The sequence below is a fragment of the Dreissena polymorpha genome, chromosome 10, assembly GCF_020536995.1.
Source record: "Dreissena polymorpha isolate Duluth1 chromosome 10, UMN_Dpol_1.0, whole genome shotgun sequence".
Taxonomy (NCBI): Eukaryota; Metazoa; Mollusca; class Bivalvia; order Myida; family Dreissenidae; genus Dreissena; species Dreissena polymorpha.
The window spans coordinates 34,881,241-34,904,646 of record NC_068364.1 but is presented as its reverse complement, the minus strand read 5'-3'; the positions used below and the strand labels follow the sequence as shown (position 1 = coordinate 34,904,646).

Below are 23,406 nucleotides of genomic sequence, written 5' to 3'. Positions count from 1 at the left end.
GGATTTCTGGCTTTTGAAAAATTGGCATCTGTCACTTTCCGATGTGTTTGTGTTTGATTCGTGGATCAGTCCACAGGTGTTGGGCGCGTGGCCAATTCACTGAAACACTATCAATATGTAATAAAACAACAGCTTTCATCACTTTGATATAATATATATGCATATTTTTATATCAGTAATTTTTTGGTCGAAGTGATGAAAAATGTTGTAGTATGACATATTGATAGTGTTTCAGTGAATCGGCAACGTGCCCAACACCTGTGGATCAGTCAAGCAAAAAAGAACCGGAATATAATATCCCAAGAATAATACTGATTTTGCAGTACGTTTGTTCTTTGCATAAGCATATGTGTGTGGTAGCTAGCGTTACATGCATGTTTTAACGCATATAACTACGTGTTTAATGTTTAAATATTAAATATGAAGCTGTAATTTTACTGAAGTTACATTCCAAACACGACATATACTATCTATATCACGCATATACCGGCTCTTACATAAACGCTTATTTGAGCGTCGTTCTGGGAAAACAGGGCTTAATGTATGAGCATAAAGTTTCGTCCCAAATTAGCATGAGCAGTCCGCACACGCTTTTCTGGGACGACAATTTCAGTTTTCATTGAATTCTTTGATAAAAGGAAGTCGCTTCTTAACAAAAATCCAGTTTAGGCGGAAAGTGTCGTCCATGATAAGTCTGAGCGGACTGCACAGGCTAATCTGGGATGACACTTTATCCACATGCATTAAGCCCCTATTTCCCAGAACGAGCTTTGTAATTGGCTATACATGTCACCTTAAATATGATCAGCGTTCAATGAAGAAATCTACTTAAAGAATTTGAAAATTCACACAACATAATTAACAATTATTTTGTTCTGCTTTCAGCAACTCCAAAACCAGGTACGTTGAGTGAATTAATATGTTTGTTCAAAAAAAAAAAATTAAGTGTGTTGTCACACATATATATCATTAAATATCATTAAATGTGTAATTTTGCAGAAGAAAACTATAATGAAACGAAAATCAGGTTCTAATAACGCATTATTTGTAATTATCTGATCAGATACTACTTTAAAGTACCTCGGGTGCTTTTATGTAGACTACAAGTACCCGGGGTACGGAAAATATTCTCAAAGTATCACAGAGTACGGCCGTTGCCTTTAAGTTTATTTTCCATTCCCGAGGTATATTGTAGTGTGCATTAGAATACCCGTGGTACTTGTAAGTATTACCTGTGCCGACAACGACCAATGGAGCGCAAGTGACAACATTTTATATTTCACACACGTGCATTTCGAACCGCAACATTTACAATGGTCTGTTTAATACATATCGATTAATTTCCAGAACCGAAATGCGGCCTGTCGAAGGTGGACGCTGTCATCATTCTGGACGCCTCGACCAGTGTCACGGAGCCCAACTACAAGAAAATGCTGAAATTCTGCAAGGTTTCGTGATGTTTTCATATAGAATTATGCGCAGATTTTTAGGATTTTTTCTTATCCTTACACTGAAAAAATGAACCGAAATGTCTTTAGTTTTTGTTGATTACTTCTGATGCGATGTGAAGCAGAAACATAAGAGCTTCGTTCTCGGAAAACTAGTCTAAATGCATGTGCGTAAATTGCCGTCGATAAGCATGCGCGGACTAACGTGACACAGGTACAAGAATTGTCTCTAGCGGCTTATTTCTACCGTATCGTTCTGGCGTGTTTTGCGGGACTGAATGTCACCAACACGAGAGCACGTAACTACGACAAAAAGAGCGACACATCTTGCCATTGTCGTATCGGCTTTTTTGGCGATCTGGAAAGTAAATTTGCCGTTCTTTTGTGTTCACGACCTACTTCAAACCCGACAAAACGCCTGAACGATATCGCGAAATCAGTCACTATAAGTTCACGCTTAACTCTTGAATTTCAGGACATCGTGGATAAAGCCGACATCGACAGCGGGAGTGTAAGGATTGGTGTGGTGATCTACAGCACAGACGTTGAAATCCAGTTCCATCTGAACCAATACCGAACCGCCGACGAGGTCAAGGCAGCGATCGACAAAATTCCATACATTTACGGGAGCACGAACTCCGCCGATGCCCTTAAAACGATGCACAACACGATGTTTACGGCGGCAAACGGCGACAGACCCGACGTGGATAACATCGCGTTCATGGTAACGGACGGTGTGTCTAATATCAATAGCAGACGAACAATACCGGAAGCTGAGGCTGCGAGGAATAAGGGCATCAGGGTGTATGCAATTGGTAGGTTTTATTGTGCTCAGTAAGAATTGCAAATAAGTATCGCATCGTCCATCCGTTCTTACTTGTGTCCGTCTTTCCGTCTGTACTTCCGCCCGTCAGTCTATTCCGCTTTTTGTGCGAAGTAAAGTTCGAAAATTATTGAATGGATTCAAATGAATCTTCCTGTAGTTATTGCGGGCTTTGAAGAGAATTGCACACAACAAGGATCATAACTTAAACTTAAAGTTGTACATAGTTGGTGCCCTTCAGTCATATTTTTGTGCCCGGCATATTTGCTAAGTATTGAAGGTCTTTGGATGAAAAGTCGTTCATGTTATATAGGATACTAAAAGACAATGCAGGGAACAAGAAACACGACTCTCTTATCGCTATTTTTTTAGATTTGCAATGTCGTAAGGTGTGTATAGTCCTTGTTTCACTCTTGTGCGGAGAATAACTGAGAAATAAGTGTAGGAAATCGAATGAAACTTCATTGAATGATAGATAGGAATTACCGAGGACAAAAACAAAAAATCTGTATTCAAGATGCAAAGAGTAAATTATATTAAGTATAAAAAAATGCAGTGTAATACTAAATTAGTATTGAATGTATTTACATAAAATTGTATAGAGATAGAAGATATAGAGAATAATTGCAGAGTACAAGAACTAATGTATCACTTTTTTTAGTTATTTCCCTTTTTGTATAGTTTGATTATTGTGTGGAGCAGTACTCTGCAAGTGTTTAATGTTTTAAATACATCTTCATTTACTGATATATGGCGGAGAAAAAGTTTAAACGTTTTGTTATTTTACCTTTTTCGAATGATGACCCTCCATAACCTAAACAATAAGTCCAGAATATTATTGCACTTTTAGCATTACCCTGAAAGAATAATACACAAAATTATATAATAAAAACAACATTAAGAGGCAGAAGAGAGTATAAATATCATTACTCTCTCTCTCTCTCTCTCTCTCTCATATTTAAACAGATTAATTGCCCTTTAATATCTTTCGTTTTTCAATGAACGTACAATAAATAAAAGGTTTATATTTCCCCATATTTATACCCCCACAAACGAAGTTTAGGGGGGTATATAGGAGTTAACTTGTCTGTCGGTCTGTCTGTCGGTCGGTCGGTTTGTCTGTCGGTCCGTATTAAGTGTGCGCTCTCTAATTCAAGTAGTTTTCATCCGATCTTCACCAAACTTATTCAGAAGTCGTATGTAGATAATGTCTAGGTCAAGTTCTAATATGGGTCATGCCGGGTCAAAAACTAGGTCACGGGGTCACTTAGTGCGTTTTTTAACATTCAGTATGGTGTCCGTTCTCTAATTCACGTAGTTTTCATCAGATCTTCACCAAACTTGGTCAGATGTTGTATCTAGATGATGTCTAGGTCAAAGTCGAATATGGGTCATGCCGGGTCAAAAACTAGGTCACGGGGTCACTAAGTACGTTTTAAACATCACCATGTTGTCAGCTCTCTAATTCAAGTAGTTTTCATCCGATCTTCACCAAACCTGGTCAGAAGTTGTATCTAGATGATGTCTAGGTCAAGTTTGAATATGGGTCATACTGGGTCAAAAACTAGGTCACAGGGTCACTTAGTGCTTTTTAAACATCACCATGTTGTCCGCTCTCTAATTCAAGTAGTTGTCATCCGATCTTCACCAAACTTGGTTAGAAGTTGTATCTAGATGATGTCTAGGTCAAGTTTGAATATGGGTCATGCCGTGTCAAAAACTAGGTCACGGGGTCACTTATTGCGTTTTTTAACATTCAGCATGGTGCCCGCTCTCTATTTCAAGTAGTTCCGATCCGATTTTCACCAAACTTGTTCAGAAGTTTTATCGAGATGATCTTAAGGCCAAGTTAGAACATGGGCCTTTCGGGGTCAATAACTTGGTCAAGGGGTCACTTAGTGCGTTTTAAACATTGAGCATGGTGTCCGCTGTTTTTTGTGAAGACGACATGCAAAATATTCTGTGTCAATGCGGCATGTGGGGGTATTCGTCACGTTTGTGACAAAGCTCTCGTTTGGTTATGATTGTGGTTGGAATACTAAGAAATTAACAATTATGCGTGGTTAAAATTCTCCTCAGGTATCGGTCTCTCAGACACGAGGGAGTTGGATGGCATGGGCTCGGAACCGAAGTCCGAGAACGTGTTCAATGTGAAGCAGTTCGACGAACTCAATGACGTCATCGAGAAGATCTTCGGCGGAGATTCCTCAGCTTGCGGTAAATGCCTCATTTTTTTACTGCACAACCATTTAGCTCAAATCGTGAAATATTGACTATTTCCGGCATCTTCCGTAAGATAGTTACGTCCACTATTTCCGGAATTCCCCGTAAGAAAGTAACGTCGACTGTCTCCGGAATCACCCGAACGATATATTTATTAAATAAATCGTGTGCTGATCAGAGTGCATTTAGTTCGTAACTTTCGCACTTTTTATTTTGGATTGGTATTATGAGAACATGAAAAATGCATTACATGGTTAGTTTTTTTTAAATTTTGGAGTTAGAGCCATTTTAGAAATTCGTGGAACTTGTAAAAAAAATATCTTTAATATGAACAGATTACTGTAATGTGTATTAAAATGTGTCATGCATACCATTGGCATTGGGTTATTATTTGACTTCGAGCTTCACGTCACGTAAACAATTATACTCATGAATGGTTTTGTTTCATATATCATTTTATTGTTTTCCGTTAACATAAAGATGTAAGAATGTCGCATTGAATTCGATATTGTATATTAAATTGATGTATTTTAATTCAAAAGAGTTCGTAGAGTTGATCCCTTCTCTGGTAGCGTAACTTCAATATATAGAAATAATGAACCTCCATACACATTATCAGGGGAACAATTCAGCACACATAGTATTTCATGAAACTGGGTTCGTATTCACCAACCAGTTTTTACACTTTTTTTAAGAAAAAAAAAACAACTTAAAATTTGAATATAAAAAAAAGTCTTCTAATTTTGAATCATGTGCATGACCACCTCTGTTTTCATAATTCTTCATATAGATCGTTTTGTAAAATCAGTTAATGACATCATCAAATTCAAACATTGAACATATTTTTATTGGTTCCAAGTCTTATCTTTATTCTTAATTTTAAGCATTGATTGGTGTCCTCAGAACAACTGCCTCGAAAGTCAATTACTGTATTAAACATTTAGTTTTAACATATTTATTTTAGCTCGAATGTATAGGAAGCCTACGGCTTATGTAAAACGCTCGAGTCCGTTTCATGGGACTAGAACCAGTACTTGATTTATATGGGGGAATCTTAAGAACGCTCCCACAGTGGGGATCGAACCCGTGACTTCCCGATCGATAGGCGAACAACATATCCACTACGCCGCTTCGACCTCAATAAGCATTTTAATAACACGCATTTAGCTATCGATGCATTCGAGCTTATATAATTGAGCTCTGCTTCACAGCGCCCGACCTCCCACCGGTCGCAAACGCCGGAAGTGACATAGAGCGGCGATTCCCAGTGGCGCTTATTACCCTTGACGGCCGCGCCTCAAGCGACGACAAAGCCGTCGTCAAGTACACGTGGACGCTTCAGGACGGCACGCGGCTTCGAACGTGGAGCACATCGACTGTAAACCTCGATAACCAGCCCGTTGGTGTCTATACCTTTACGTTGACTGTCGAGGACGAGAAAGGGCAGAGTGACAACGACACGGTCAGGGTCACCGTCCTGGGTAAGAATTAATATGACGTTCGTATACTTGATTAACTTACGCCAGAATATGCTAAAAGTTTATAGTCACGGATAAATGGGCCCCGTACTCACCAGCCCATTCTTAGACTTAAGTATAAACAATAGACTTAGACCCACGTCCAAGATATATTACTTCATAGTTTCATGCTAAAAACGGAACATATGTCCTAAGCGAACTAGCCTACATAAAAAAATATGTAAGATGAGGTGTCAAAGATTAAAGTAAATGCAACAATATAGAAAGTTTAGAATACGAAAAAAAAGATATAGTATTTTACTGTTGACTTAAGTGTAACAATAGGTTGGTTAATATGGGCCCTGGATTGCAAGTTATCTTATCAATATCCTTACCCATTAATCGTTGCCTATTTCAATAAACATTCGGCCTCAAAACGTGTGTACTTGGGCACTATAAAAGCACATAAACTCTCAAAATCAACGAATATTCGTACAATATTCCGTGTAATAAATTTTACAAATAAAACTTCGTGTTCCTTATAGAAATAGCGAAAATTTCAACGCTACATGGGGTCTGGTAACATAGATCTAACGCGATACAAAATGCTCGTTATTTCCCGCGACGATATCCGAACATTTCCAAGCGAACCCGAGATAAGTTTCGGTCAGAGTCGGAAGCACGACGTAGTTCTTGTTAATACGTCGTTCTTTCAGCACAAAAAATAAAGAACGAGCATTTTATATCTCGTTATATCTATGTGACTATACCACATCTAGCGTTAAAATCGGAACACTGAATTCCCATGGGTTAACTTTCATTTAAGAAATAATTTGCGAAAAAATCGTTTATTTTGAGTATTTATGAGACTCTTAATTTATATTGGGCTATAGCTGTACATGGTTATAAAGTGGTTCAGACAAAGGTCACGTCACGCATAGTAGTTGCATACATAAAATGGGCTTTGGATAATATAAAATCATTTTTATTTCTCGGCATGAACTTTCGTGGATTTTGTTTTTAATTATTTTTGTGGTTACGTAAATTCGTGGATTTATTATATTTGATAAAAAAGGGTGGGTTTGGTCATTTTCCGATGCATTTGTGTTATGTTATAATGTCTTTGATTTGTCATCCCGCGTAATCCACGAAAACTTATGTCACGCGAATAATGAGGATTTTACATCTTTGCACTCTGGGTACACAAGGGATGTATTTTCTGCATGTGTATCGAGATATTGTTGTAATCAATCACAGCACAATTAGAATATAGAATCACAGCTTTGACATAATTGGCAAGTTGAATACTGACGTGTTGTTTGCCAGCAATCACAAATCGTTTAACGGTGCCAGAAAGCGTGCATTGCTATTAATGTATTTATGTACCTAACAATGCAATATTAAAGAAAGATTTGTATAATGGCAATTATAAAAACCTGATGAAATTGATATCAACAATCTTACCACAAAAGTTCTTTCTGACGCTGCCAAATACCAATGGGATACGGCTAGATTTAGTTTAACAAGCACCGACTTGTCAATAACCACCATTTGAGCCTGTTCAGGGAAAACTGGACTTAATGCATGTGCGTAAAGTGTAATCCAACAGTAGCACTTGCAATACGAACAGACTTATCAGGGACAGCACTAACAACTTGAATGAGTTAATGCACCCGGTATGGTTGCATAAAGCAGTCCGTCCGTCCGTCTGTCATTCATTCATTGTGTGTGTCCCAAAACGTTTACATTGGTTAGAGTTTTGCAATAACTTTTGCATTATTGAAGATAGCAACTTGATATTTGGCATGCATGTGTTTCTCATAGAGCTGCACATTTTAAGTGGTGAAAGGTCAAGGTCATCCATAAAGGTCATAGGTCAAATATATGGCTTCAAAGCGGCGCAATAGGGGGCATTGAGTTTCTGACAAACACATCTCTTGTCTCCAAAAAGCTTTCATATATTGACCTAATATTGGGTGTGTGAGTCTACCTACATGACTATTCTTTAAAATTACACTTCCAGATTTATTTCCAAAACGCTCTCAGATACTTTCCAAGGTACGTAATTTTGTCAAATATGAATGGACCGTAACTTTGCAATGATGTTTACGATGATTTATATGTGGACTGCTAATCTTCAATGACACTTTACGCACATGAATAAGCCTAGCTTTATCAGAACGAGGTTAATTGTTTTGCTATGTACTTTCATCACTTGTCCATATTTGCCTCTACTTGCAATATGTCTCCCATCACGTGCTTTACAGCATTTGCAGAAACATACCCGCCTGTTCCACGATTCTAATTATTGCATGCGTGATAAATTTGATATTCACGAAAACGACATTCATGTAAACACACGTGGATCAATCATTTACAATTCACAAGCACAGATGGTGTCACATCATAAATTTGCTAACAGCGCAAGATTTACCGCCTGTCGCCAACGCCGGCTCCGATAAGACCATTCAACTTCCAATCGACGCTGTGCTTCTGGACGGCAGAAACTCAACCGACGACCAGAAAATCATCCAGTACCTTTGGCGGCAGACAGGTGGCACTGCGGATGGTCTATTTATAGAAGGGGAGGGCACCCCTCGACTTATGGTCGAAAATCTTGTAGAGGGAGAGTACTCGTTTACGCTTACGGTTTTTGACGCGCTCGGGCAGTCTGACGACGACAGTGTTAATATTTATGTGAAAGGTGCTTATTGTTTGTTTGTCTAGATACTGTAAAATCATTCATATTCGTCGGAATGAAATTTTGTGTTGTACATTTGTTTAACGAATTTTCTTGGACAAGTAAATTTGTGGATTGCTTAAATTTAAATAAAAATAAGGAATTTGCGTCGATCATTTTCCGATGCATTTCTGTTTAAATTCGTCGATCTGTTAACCCATGAAATCGCCGAAAATTAATCACCCACGAATAACAATGAGTTTACAGTAATTCACGTAATTGCATTCTTATATGGGCATTCACTGTTTCTGTTTAGTGTATCAATAGCGCAGATTACAGTATTACTTTTTTATTCTTATGTAGCACTTATCTTTATTGCGGATTATATTTGCACATTTTCGTTTGAAATACACATGCTCTTTCATGTAGGGCCTTACATTTCGACGTAATTATTTAAGTATGCAGTCAAATACGACGTTTAGAACGAAACATTTGCCAAATAATAGACTGAATAAACAAAATAATTGATAATGCATTATGACTTAAGCAATTAAAGAATTTAAATGTTATATAATATATAATCAAGAACAAAGCGAAGAACGTAAAATGTAAGCGGCGTTCTTCTCGCATTTATTGCATTGTTAATAAAACAAAAAGCGACATGTTTTGTATTTTAAAACCAATATAATTCATAAACCAAGATTAACTGCCTTGGAGCCGAACATGTAATGTCTTGAAGTCGTACATGTAATGTCTTGAAGTCGTATATGTAATGCCTTGAAGTCGTACATGTAATGCCTTGAAGTCGTAAATGAAATGGCTTGAAGTCGTAAATGAAATGGCTTGAAGTCGTACATAAAATGCATTGAAGTTGTACATGAAATGCCCTGAAGTCGTACATGAAATGCCTTGAAGTCGTAAATGAAATGGCTTGAAGTCGTACATAAAATGCATTGAAGTTGTACATGAAATGCCCTGAAGTCGTACATGAAATGCCTTGAAGTTGTACATGTATAAAATGTATTGCTTATCACAAAAAGCCTGCTTGTAATGTCATGACACACAGTGTTTGTCGTTGCTTCACGTATAGCGGCTGATAGACCACCGGTAGCAAATGCAGGTGACGATCAACAGGTTCAGTTGCCGGACAATAACGTCACATTGGACGGCAGGCGTTCCACCGATGACGTCGCAGTGGTCAGTTACGCTTGGCGCCTCGTAAACGGCCAATCCGATGGCCTGAGGCTGACCGGGAAGGACGCTTCCGTTCTTAAAGTCGGGAACCTGAAAAGTGGACGTTACACCTTCGAGCTGACAGTGTCCGACGGGTCGAGGCAAACTGATACCGACATCGTGGACGTAGTCGTTCAAGGTTCTTGCTTTCATCGGCTTTGCTTGCTTTTTGTATTCGTTTTAAAATTGTGAAGACGTTTCGTTGACGTTCTCATGCACCAAACGTTGTATGTATTGCATAATACCACCAACTTGCTTTCAGTATGCGTTTACAAGACTGAAGACGTTTAATTGAAATGTTCTTCAATAAAACGTTGTATTTTTTGCATAAAACTGCAAACTAAACGTTCAACGTTCACTTACTCCTGTATTTATAGCGCTTCTAAAAGACTCGGATTGAATATGGTCTATAGCCTAGACTGTTCATTACCATAAAAGTATATCAAGTATATCAAGTATTCTGGCTATGGATTAAAATTTGTATATATTATGTTTTACATTTTGAAACAGAAATAACCGCTTGCATGATGTCATGATTTTTTATTTACATATAAAAATAGAAAAAAAAATAGCGACTATTGAAATGTTACCATATACTTCTCAGCGCAAGATGTTCCACCAAACGCTAACGCCGGTGATGACATCACAATTCAGCTGCCGAGAAATTACGTTGAACTCAACGGCGGTAGGTCCAGCGACGACGTTAAGATCGTCGATTATTCGTGGGCGTTAACGTCAGGGAAACGTGGCGCTATGGTCATGGAGGGGAATAGAAAAGCCAACGTGAATGTTCGCAACCTCGAAGAAGGCGCGTACACCTTCACCCTAACCGTCAGAGACGAGCTGGGGCAGACGGACGATGATTCAGTGAATATTGTCGTCAAAGGTTTCACTTTCTTCTGAATAGATGTGATACTAACAAGCTTCTACTAACATATTTCTTGTAGGTGAGTTTTATAGCCGAATGTTCAAGAATCTTTTAAACACATTTTAGCTCATCTATTTTTGGAAAAAAATATGGGCTGTTGTCATCACCTTGGCGTCGGCGTCGGCGTCGGCGTCCAGTTAAGTTTTGCGTTTAGGTCCACTTTTTTCTTAAAGTATCAATGCTTTTGCATTCAATCTTGGTACACTTACTTACTATCATGAGGGAACTGGGCAGTCAAAGTTAGATAACTCGGGCGTGCATTTTGACAGAATTATGTGCCCTTTTTATACTTAGAAAATTGAAAATTTTAGTTAAGTTTTGTGTTTAGGTCCATTTTATTCCTTAAGTATCAAAGCTATTGCTTTCATACTTTCAACACTTACTAACTATCATAAGGGGACTGTGCAGGCAAAGTTATGTAACTCTGACTGGCAGTTTGACAGAATTATGTGCCCTTTTTATACTTAGAAAATTGAAAATTTGGTTAAGTTTTGTGTTTAGGTCCATTTTATTCCTTAAGTATCAAAGCTATTGCTTTCATACTTGTAACACTTACTAACAATCACATGGGGACTGTGCAGGCAAAGTTATGTAACTCTGACTGGCATTTTGACAGAATTATGTGCCCTTTTTATACTTAGAAAATTGAAAATTTGGTTAAGTTTTGTGTTTGGTCCACTTTACCCCTAAAGTATCATAGATATTGCTTTCATACTTGGAACACTTGCAAACTATCATTAGGGGACAGTAAAGGACAAGTTGCATAACTCTGGTTGTCATTTTTACGGAATTATGGTCCTTGTTTGCTTTTTTGGAAGAAAATGTAATAAATGACCACACCCCCACACTATACACCCCCTTCCACTCCACCCCTCCTTCCTTTGTGATTGAAATTGAGATAGGTGCCTTTACCTTTAAAAAGAAAAATAGGTGAGCGGTCTGCACCCGCAAGGCGGTGCTCTTGTTCACCATCCGCTGTGCGCTTTTCCGAAGTTGTATTTATCTGCATGTATCAAGAGTTGCTCCACTTTGCACACGGTTTTATATACATGCAATGCATACCTGGTATATAATGTATTTGATAAACAATGGTGTCGGGTTTTGTAATAACTAATATCACTTTTCCTGGTAAACGCTTTCACTGAATATGCACACATGTGTTAATAACATTTATGCCCAGCGTCTAGAAAAAAAGGCATTGGCAAACAGTGTAGACCCAGATAAGACGCCGCTGCGTCATCTCATCAGGGTCTTCGCTTTTTGCTTAAAGGAATTTCTATAAGAAATATTCTAAATATAGAAATAAATATACTAGACATCCCTAATTTTCGAAATAAATTGATCCAATTTAGAAGGATGGGAGAGTCCACTAGGCATAAATGGGTAAATAATATTATGTCGTATCATGCAATCGTTAGACTAGGGCCGTAGTCATAAACCGATTCATAGACTTAAGTATAAAAAATGACTATTATCAAAACTTGAAAATCAAATCTTGCAAGGCAGTGGACACTTTTAAGTATATAATTATTCGTTAACAACAATTGTTAGTGATTTAAGCACCAGTTTTGCCTGAATCTAATCAAACGCTGAGGTAGTTTTATTAAGTCAAAGAGTATTCTAATTTATTTTTAAGTCTAAGAATGGGTTGGTGAAAACAGAACCAGATTTCTGAACTCATGGCCTCGCTTTAAAACAACACAAATCTTGCAAACTGCTTATTCCTAATTCATCATTCATGAAATAGCGCAAGACATCCCACCGAAGGCGAACGCAGGTAGTGACGTCACCGTTCAGCTACCAGACGACACGGTAACGCTGGACGGATCACGTTCCTCCGATGACGTCGCGATAGTCAATTACTCGTGGACACTTCTGGATGGAGAAGCGGACGGTCTCGGATTTGAGGGCGAGTTCACCGAAAGACTGACCGTGAAAAACCTGCGACCAGGAAACTACACATTTTCACTCTCGGTTTACGACGAACTGGGCCAAGTCGACGATGATACGGTTGTAGTGAATGTAAAAGGTATTAGTTTTGAAAAAAGGCTATTGAAATAGATAAACGGTCTCCAACCTCTTTTCAACGATCTCATGCCCTCACCAATCATTGGGCCTCGCATCTTTCGCATTTTGCTAGTTTTAGAGAAGGCATGATAATGCATAAGCACCAATCCTAGTAAACATGGCGGCCAAGATCACCTGGTGTGTAATGGCGGTCGACATCACGTGGTGTGTAATGGCGGCCATCTTTGCTAAAGAACGGCATCAGCCCTTTATGTTAGTTGCATCACTGTAGATTACATGTTGTAACGAATGCTGAATTTACCTGGTGTCGTCCTTTACCCATGAACAATCAAAACATAAATAAACGGAGCATGACAAAAATATTCATTTAAGGCTCGATCTATATGTGACCGTTTCCGTACCCTATAACGAAGACACCAACCAGATTTACCATTGCCCTTTGATCTCCCCCTTAACTGCAAAAGCCGATGAGGATTTAACAATAGAGCTCATGGTCAGATGCGAAAAACGAAGTGAAAAATTGTCCGTTACTATTTAACACTGGAGGATTGAGCATTCCACGGAACTTAGTCGAAGGTGATGCCACACGGGTGGCAATTTAAGCGAAGGCCGTTGTAGATTTGTCTTAGAAATTTATGATCCACTCGGAACAGTCAAGTCGGATACTTTGAAGAATATATCAAAGATATAATGGTCGGTTAAGGTTAGATATTGGTCCGAAAAGTTCAAGTTAAAATCTGTTAAAGTTCACAAATACTTTTATTAGTTGTATCCAATAATTGTATTCGTTCTACGCCGAGGCAACATTTACAGGCATATTGTATTTGTTTACGGAACTGAATTTTACTTGTCATAGATACATGCATTATAGATACAAAAAGAAAGATGAACTAGTTAAAATGCTGACTAGTAGAGTTAACTTTCGAAATCGCTCTCGGAATAAACCGATGTAAGATACAGACGGCAGCTTAGGCCACGACTTTTATATTTCTTGGTTTACAAAACCGCCGACCCTAATTTTTGGAAAATGGGAAAAAAAATAAAATCGGAAAATCGTCTTTTTTTTTTTAAATATTTTATTCCCGACCGCACTGCAAAACGAGCGAAACGAGAAAAAAAACGATCCGGTTTGAGTACGGTTGCGAATAAAATCAAGTAAGTACAATCAACGATTGGTTCACATATATTTAATTGCAGAGATCGGGATATTTTTCAATGTGACACATTATGTACCAGTCCTTTTATGGGCACTTCTCAAAATTTATTTCGGGTAAAAATTACAGACAATAAGAAAATCAGCGTCAGTCAAATGTCGACCCCATCAAAATTTATTTCCGTGTCTGTGACGCAACTATATTGTTTAACATGTTGATTATATTAAACAAACCCGATAGTATTTGATAATTAGTATAAATAATCCAATAAAACACTGCCATTATTTACGATATATGTGTTTAGGAATTTTGTAAAAACGTCCGCCATTATAGTTTATAGGAACTGTACAGAAAGTTTGGAAATCGGAACAAATCGGTATATCTCGGAAAATCATTGATAAATGCATTTGTCGTTTCAACGCTTTGGGCCGAGTAATTTCGGCAAATCGGAACTCAACTTGTGTAAAACACTAGCTCAATTAACCGTTAAACTCCGCCTCCGTTCTCTGCAAAAGATTCGAAGGCGGAGCTATGCACGTGCTTTTATTAAATTGGAGGATTGGAATTGAGAACCAAACACACAATTGATTCGGCATGTTGATTGCTAGACAAAGGAAGCCAATTTTTTCGGCGCGAAATTTGTCGCTTTATTGCTTTCGACAGAAAGCGGCTTTCCTTTGATGACGTCAAACTGTCAATTCACACAGACTGCACATTTTCGGAAGACTTTAACTGACTCCTTGTTTACAATTCCAGTAAAAAAGAAAACACTTGCTAACATTAAACTTTGGATTAAATTATCAAAATAAAGCAAAAGCGAAGTTGACAAATATGATTAAATTAATTCGCGTCAGTTCAAATAAGACGTTTTGCGTTGTAAATCAACGAGTTTTCATGACAACAACAACTTTGACAAACATTACCGCGACGACGCATGGATCGATCTACCTCGATTTTTTTTTCATGTACGATCTCATAAGTCGAGTAAGAGCAAACGGTGTACGGAAGAAACCCCCTCCGGAAGAAACCCCCTTCGCTAAAAACGGCAGGGCGGAAGAAACCCCCTTTCATAGTTTGCATACGCGGAAGAAACCCCCTCGCTAGTTTTGCATAGGCGGAAGAAACCCCCTCGCTAGTTTTGCATAGGCGGAAGAAACCCCCTTCCATAGCGGAACAAACCCCCTTCCAGACGATTTAGTTACATTAAAACGCACGGTAATTGTTTACAGAAATTCACTTTCATTTTCAGAAAGTTCCCGGTAAGCATGATTGCAAGATTCAATTTTTTTTTAAAGACGAATGCTATTGTAGGAAAATATGTGTACGAAATATCTTCGTCACTATCGTCTCTGGGATAATTTTGAGTTTTTGTTATTTTTATCAATCTAGTACAAGTTAACGCATATAAAATGGTATAATCTCCCTGAAACGAGTGCAAGACAAATTCACACGAGCATCTCATCATAAACAACTTGTGAACATACGGCCGGTACACCTCTTTACTCAGCACATAACAGTTTGGAAATAGATTTTCACACCTTCATTTAATTATATAAAAGGTCCTTTAATGTACCGGCTATTGTAGATAATGATGAGAAGTTGTGTCATGATCGGCGCCTTTGCGGCTCGTGTGAAGTTATTACAGTTTTTTTAATTACATTAGCATTCGGCTATAATTGTGTGATTTTAGGGAATGATTTGATCTTTGTAAATAAATTTAAATATATGCCTGTTTATCGTTAATAAATGCGTGTCTTTTTTCAACAACAAATTGTTTATTGCTTTCTAATATATGCTTGTTTGAGATCTTTGTAAATAAATGTAAATATATGCCTGTTTTATCATTAAATGCGTGTCCTTTTTTGCACCAACAATTTGTTTAAAGTTTTCAAGTATAAGCTTGCTTGATCTTTGTACATAAATGTTAATATATTTCATTCTTTTTTTGTCTATTTTATCCTTCAATAATAATTCTTTCCCCCATTCATACATTATTCGTTTTATTACCATCTTGATTATTTCTTCACAACTTGTGAACAAACGGCCGGTACATTTCTTTACTGTAAATCCGAAACACACTCCCGTAAGTTGGTGTTCACGCGTTTTTAATACGAAACACACTTCCAAATGTAAATGTTACCGCAACGTTGAAATATTTTTGCAGTGTAAATTCTATTTTGTGTTGACTCTTTTTCTCAATAAAAAGGGCGCGAAAATTATGCAGCATAGAAAGCGTGGGTGTATTGAGCGTTGTAACAAGCACACAACTAGTCAGGGGATTGATGCATGTTCGGAGGGAATATTTCATCAAGTCTATATATAGTCACTTATGCCGAAATTTATTTGATAAAGAGAAAAAATGGCAAGGTTTGTGTTAAAGAAATTATTGAGAGCTTTTATCGTTAATATTTACCAGAAAGTGCTTGAAAAAAATTATATAAACGGGATTATCGGGAAATGAATATAAACTTGAAAAGTAGCAAGCATGCAGTAATAGAGTCGGGTTGAAACGGGTGTATTGGGGAATCGTTCGAGTCGGGATTTTACTACCTCTGCGGGAAAAGACTTAACACTTAGGAAGGAGGTTTATTCCGCCTCTCTGAAAACACGAAGGGGGTTTATTCCGCCTGTCTGAAAACTCGAAGGGGGTTTGTTCCGCCTATGCAAAACTAGCGAGGGGGTTTCTTCCGCGTATGCAAACTATGAAAGGGGGTTTCTTCCGCTATGCCGTTTTGAGGGAAGGGGGTTTCTTCCGAAGGGGGTTTATTCCGGTAATCAGAGCAAACACATACCGGGTAATTTGTGTATGAGTAGTTTATCTTATATAAGATTTATGCAACGGGCATCGCATTGTGTAATGGTGCGCATCCAATTATGGAAATGAAGCGCAGTTTTCCGTTTTAATGGGAGAAGAACGCTTGTCATGTAATGCAGTGTTTAAAATTGCCTGATGTTACATAAGGTGCTGTTAGGACTCATTTTATTTGAAGATATAGATGTGTTTCATTGCATAATTTGATTTTTTGTCTCTGTGTTTAAGGTTAAACTGATGTTCTGATGTTATTAGTATTAACTTTTTTTTCCAATGATGGTTTTTTTTTTTTTTTTTTTTTTTTCGACCGCCCGATGGACCATTTTCAAAATAATTTTTGTAAACCAATAAAAAAAAAAGTCGTGGCCTTAGAATATTGACGAAAATAATCGGATATTGTCCGGAAATCACAGTAACCGGTTACTGTTAAATAATGTTGTTGTGTAAACTGCAAGAGGGTTACACACTTTGGAAACAATAATTACAGTCCCTAAGTCGCGCACTTGCATTTCACCGCCGGCCTTTTATAATTTCCGTCGGTAATGAACGATGTGCCGACGATCTTTCGCCACGTCCGGAATTAATGGTATGCTCACCGAACCCATACACATCCACTTATACAATAATTCGTTTGCTGAACGCATCCTTTTGTCATATAGGGCTTGACCCCCCCCCTCTCCCCCTGTCGCATATATTACGAGAAGAAAACATCAACACAAATACCTGTACGGATCTAATACATCGGAAGATGTAGAAAAAGTCTGCTATGCATGACCTCTTCTCGATGGCGATTCAAAAGGACTTTGCTTTTAGGGAGAAACCAAACATTCAGAAACTGAACCTTAAAGATGGAAGATATATGTTTTGGTTGAAAGTTTATGACGACCATGGCCATTCTTTAGAGGCATAGATAGGTCTATCAGCGTTGGAATATTAAACCTCGAGAGATTATTTGAATACTATATATTTGTATAAACTGCATTTCGTTTTTCTTTCCACTACATTCATCATACCGAGATATCCTTATCCATACTGTAAAATCATTTATGTTAATCGTCACAAAAATTTCCTGTTTTTGATTTCGTGGACACGTAATTTCGTAGATTGCTGATTTCGGAACAAAATTTGGGAATTTGCGTCGATCATTTTCTGATTGTGTTTAACTTGTGGGTCAATCATCCCTCGAAATCAACAAAATTAATATGAAAATGTTTTTACAGTATATCCAATAGTGCTTGTAGTTGTTTAATATATAGATGCGTCATAGAAAGCTTTTTATGTTTTACCTCAGTGCATTCAACCATTTACTCAGCATCGTATATACATTTTCATTCATTTAAAATCTTGTAACTCAGCCCGCGATTTGCCACCTATTTCGAACGCCGGAAATGACGTCACCATTCAGCTACCAGACGACACGGTCAAGCTTGATGGCACTCGGTCATCAGACGATGTGAAGGTGGTGAGCTATTTTTGGTCCCTGGAAGATGGCAACTCTGACGGGCTCGAACTTGATGGGCTAACATCAAGTGTGCTCACCGTGAAACGTCTGCGGCAGGGAAAATATACGTTCACCTTGACCGTTCATGATGACGCAGGGCAGGTCGACAAGAATGACGTCATCGTTAACGTAATAGGTATTGAATTTCCGTTGTTGACGTCATAATAAACGTAAGAGGTATTAAACTTCCGAAGCTGACGTCATAGTAAACGTAATAGGTATTGAACTTCCGGTTGAGTGTGTGTATTTCGAAGTTATTGAGCTCCCTTCGTGTTTGAGGCTGCATTATGTGAGAACCCTGCGAGTGTCTACGCACTCCTACTACTTGAACCACTTGAACGTCCGTTGTTGAAAACTTCAAGAAACACCAGTTGAATCTACAAATATATTAAATTGATTTGTTGCCCTCCGTTTTACCCAAGATTTTTAATGCATTATTATATAAGTTTTATGTGATCCCAAGATATTAACTGTAGTGCTCAAATAATTTTATTTCATACATTACCATAAGTATTCACGCACAGCAACTTCTTTGCACGCTTCTCCGTTCGCATAATACCAGATAGGAATTCCTTCTTTCCTGTATGCTTACTCCTGTAGTTAGGACGTGTTATGTTTATAGTAGAAAACAAATAGAGATATGGGCCTCGCTCTGTGAAAACCGGGCTTAATGCATGTGCGTCAAGTGTCGTCAAATGTCGTCCCAGATTAGCCTGTGCATTCCGTAGAGGCTTATAAAGGATATCACGCTCTGCTTTTATTGGATTTTCGTTAAGAAGAGGTTACTTTTATACTTAAAAATCTATACAGGCGAAATGTGTGTGCCTTATTAGCTTGTTCGGAGTGCACAGGCTTATCTGGGACGACTTTTAGCACATGCATTAAGACCAACTTTCAAAGAACGCCGCTCAAATACATATACAAGTGCTCGGCTTATCTATGGTTGCTTATCGCTTCATGTAACATTGAACATTCCTTAATATTTCAAAATCTAGCGCAAGATTTTCCTCCCGTGGCGAATGCGGGCGGCGACGTCATGATACAGTTGCCCGTAGATACGGCTACTTTAAATGGATCCCTTTCAACGGACGACGTAAAACTCGTCCGTTACGTTTGGATGCTAGAACAGGGCGCCGTCGACGGGCTTGTATTGGCTGGAGACGACACGCCCGTTTTAGATGTGAAAAATTTGAAGGAAGGCATATATACGTTTGCCTTGACCGTGTTTGATCAACTAGGGCAAACAGATTCTGACAGAGTTATGGTGATAGTGTCAGGTAACACACGACGCGATGTGTGAATTCATACTTCAATTTGAGTCGCGCTTTGGGAAAATAGGGTTTATTGCATATACGTAAAGTGTCGTCCAAAATTAGCTTGTGCAGTCCGCATATACTAATCTGGAGCGACAGTTTACGCAGATGCTTTAAGCCCTGATTTCGCAGTGCGATGTTTACCTATTTCTTTTTTTCGTGTATTTGATGATACATTGATGCTGTTCATACTATATTGTCACGTTGACACCTACGATGCAATGTTAAAAAAAGTTTTTTTAGTAGTGCATATTTCAAATTAGACTAGAGCGCTTTGCGTGGCATTTCAATTCTCGGCTACCGGATTAGATTGGCATACGTGTTTCCAGCTTAATCCCTCACTTCTGCTTGTAAGAGATTCCAATTGTCTCAACCTGCAAACTGCATCATATCGAATGATCACCTTCTTCTTTTACCCGTTCTATTCGGTGCACAATAGTTGATTCGACGTTGTGATAAATAATTATTGATATTGATATTGTGCAAAATTCCCATAATCTATTCATCAACTGTCTAACCTTAGTGTATTAGCCACGCTCTCGGAAAACGGGTCTTAATGCATGTTCGTATTGTGTCGTCCCAAATTAGCCTGTGCAGTCCGCACATTCTAATGTCGGACGACATTTTCCGCTCAAGCTGGATCTTCACATAAAAGAGACTTCAATGAAATAATGAATTCCATAAAAGCGGACAGTGTCGTCCCTGATTCCGCACCGGGACGACAATTAACTCACATGCATTAAACCTGTTTTCCCAAAGCGAGTATCGTATATATTGTTTGTTTATCGGCGTAAAGAGATAAGAATATTTTTTTCTGTAAATGTAATTTTTTAATGGTTGATGTTTCGTATGACTTGCACAATTCATTTAAAGCAATACACGTGTATACAATTAACAGATGTGGTGAAGGTATATATGATACTATAGTTAACGTATTTAAAAGGCGTAACCCATAATGCACGTATGTATTTTAATATCATATGAATATTTCCGACTGCAATGTAGCTAGATAAAGATAGAATTAATCCATATTGTAAATATAACAAATCAACAATGCTTTATATTCGCAAAAATACGTTTATGAAATGTTTAAGCGTCTTTTAAAGAATATTTATGTTGTTTATCTTTCTTTACTTCGGCAACAGATTGTGATTTCGGTCTATGCCCATTCACGCAGTAAAAAATATGTTTTAAACGTGCAATACATGAATAGTTTTAATCACGCACGCTCTTAATAAAAAGTAAAACGTAATTAAAGTAATGCATGTATAAACAATATTCGCATATGTGACAAGAAAGGCTTACGCATTATAAGTCCCGCTGTGCATATTTTGATAATGGTTAGAATTATTAAAGCATATAATTAAACTATTCAAATATAATTTACTTACTCAACACGAAGATCAGCCGTATTTTTTATAGAGAACGATATAGTGATATTAAATAAATAATTAAAAATTAAATAATTTATGACAGTAGTTAAATACAATATATTGATATCTTGGCATACACAAAGATATAATTGATTAATTATGTTGTAATATATTTATAATATTTCATGTTAATCATTTTAAGGTCTTTTAAAAATATGATTCAAGTTTATTGTTTATTACATTATTAACAAGCATTCAGTGTAATTTTCAAGCACAGACAATGCCGTTTTTAAGTATCGTCTATATAATAGCGCAAAACGAGAAGTTGGACTTGCAGTTAAACATTTATTTATCTAATTTGTAAATTCGTCAGCGAGGGACAATCTGCCAGTCGCCAATGCCGGGAGTGACGTAACAATTCAACTTCCGGTCAACTCGGTGACGCTGGACGGCAGCAGATCAACGGACGATAACGGCGTTGCCCGTTACCTGTGGAGTGGCGACCGCCGCGTCCGGCTCGCTGACGTCAACTCAGTGCGTCCGCTGGTGGAAGGGCTAGTAGAGGGGGTGTACCGATTCAACCTCACGGTGTTCGACGCCTTGGGGCAGGCGGATGAAGATTATGTAGACGTGACGGTTAGAGGTTAGTATTTAAATTTGGTCAAGGGTTGTGTGTCTAACTTTTGTATAGGGTACAAAATCTTGAACAGACAGAAAATTTTGTGTTCAACCCTCCAATTATAATATTCATATGCGCCTCGCTCCCGGAACACGGGCTGAATGCATGTGCGAAAAGATTCGTCCCAAATTAGCCTGTGTAGTCCGCACAGGCTATTCAGGTACGAGAGTCTTCGCTTTAATGGATTTTTTTGTTTCTTAGAAATCTCTTCTTAACAAAAATTAAGTTAAGTTGGAAAGTGTCGTCCCTCTTTAGCCTGTGCTTACTGCACAGCCTAATCGTGGACGACACTCTGCACATACATTAAGCCCAATTTTCCCAAAAAAAGCTCAAATCTACAATTTCTCTCGCAGCTGCTGATAAGCCGCCGAATGCTGTCGCCGGCGAAGACATCGTTATCACGTTGCCACGAAACTCCGTAACGCTTGACGGAAGTCGAAGCTCCGATGACGTAGGCATAGTGCGCTATCGGTGGCGTCTGAGCGACGGAGACGAGAGAGCCGTGACGATGAGAGGAGACAGGACATCGGTTCTGCAGGTTACTGTATACTAGATACTTGATTTTACAGTCATATTATCTAAAAAAATATCTTGATTTAATGGAAGACATGTTTTCAGTACAGTGTGTTAATGGCTCTCTTTGTGATATTCTGGTCTCGACCTGTATGAAGGGAAAGCATTAAAGTTCACCTAGGAATGACGGCTATGTTTAAGAATTGAAGACTCCAGCGGGAAACTTGCATTAAGTCGGGTTACAAACAACTAAAAATTAGCCGGGTAAAAACGTTGACCAAACAATAAGTGAACTTTCATTCGTATAAAGTTCTCTCTTAAATACTGTATGACCCACCGTTTTTATTTCTTAAATGCATTCAGCTTAGAATGGTCTTTAGGACAATGCGTGGTTATTAATGTCCGTATATGCAAATTGTTGACTTGTTTTCCAATGTTGAAGGTTTAACATTATATTTCATCAGAATTTGAATTAGTATATTTTTACCAACAGCTCACCGACCTGCGACCGGGCGCTTACACGTTCTCATTGACCGTCGTCGACGCAAAGGGACAAAATGACGTCGACAACGTTACTGTTATTGTACAGCCTGGTGAGTACGTTGTAAAATGTTATTGTGTTTTTAAACCCCTTCATATTTGTTGTTGGACTTTTCACTGTTTGTAGCAAAAATATTTCGCTTTTGGACATGTTTTAAACAAACGAATATGTATTTGTTTCATTTCGACACCTGTGTAAATCTGGATCAGCAATCATAATAGTATACGTTATTTTACTCACACATTTTATAAAATAATTCTTAAATTGAAAATTATTGGAACATACTTGTTTAAAAAATCTATTTAAGTGAAAACTTCAATCATTATAAACTTTCATCTGCAGTAAAAAAACAGTGAAAATCAACAAACATACTAAACGTTCATTTTATGCTTTTGTTATAATTTGTACTTTGTGAACAAAGCTGCAGTGTTCGCTTAAATTATAAGAAGAAGGCTAAATGAAAATTATAGCGAGAATATTACATGAAAACGGACAAAAACAACAATAGTAAGTCATTATATTTTGTGCGAGTTACCTTCTTCCTCCTTCGTAAATAAATTGAGTCGAGTTCTGGAAAAATAGGGCTTAATGCATATGCGTAGTGTCATCTCAGATAAGTTTGTTGAAACTTATCTGGATTTTCATTTAGAAGATACTTTCTTTAAACAAACAAAGATTCCATAATAGCAGAGTCTGGTCC

General features: G+C 37.9%; 1 protein-coding gene across 1 annotated transcript in view; it reads left to right on the top strand.

Annotated features, from left to right (window-relative positions):
• The window catches only part of LOC127847186 (uncharacterized), a 107,232-nt gene that overhangs the window by 11,269 nt on the left and 72,557 nt on the right, over positions 1-23,406 (top strand). Inside the window, exons 6-19 of the mRNA XM_052378909.1 lie at positions 886-900; positions 1,348-1,448; positions 1,924-2,263; positions 4,351-4,488; positions 5,706-5,975; positions 8,374-8,655; positions 9,722-10,003; positions 10,469-10,750; positions 12,540-12,821; positions 18,142-18,423; positions 19,283-19,564; positions 21,347-21,616; positions 22,006-22,190; positions 22,659-22,758. Of these exons, the coding sequence (XP_052234869.1) occupies positions 886-900; positions 1,348-1,448; positions 1,924-2,263; positions 4,351-4,488; positions 5,706-5,975; positions 8,374-8,655; positions 9,722-10,003; positions 10,469-10,750; positions 12,540-12,821; positions 18,142-18,423; positions 19,283-19,564; positions 21,347-21,616; positions 22,006-22,190; positions 22,659-22,758 (3,111 nt within the window). The remainder of the gene's footprint in view (positions 1-885; positions 901-1,347; positions 1,449-1,923; positions 2,264-4,350; positions 4,489-5,705; positions 5,976-8,373; positions 8,656-9,721; positions 10,004-10,468; positions 10,751-12,539; positions 12,822-18,141; positions 18,424-19,282; positions 19,565-21,346; positions 21,617-22,005; positions 22,191-22,658; positions 22,759-23,406) is intronic.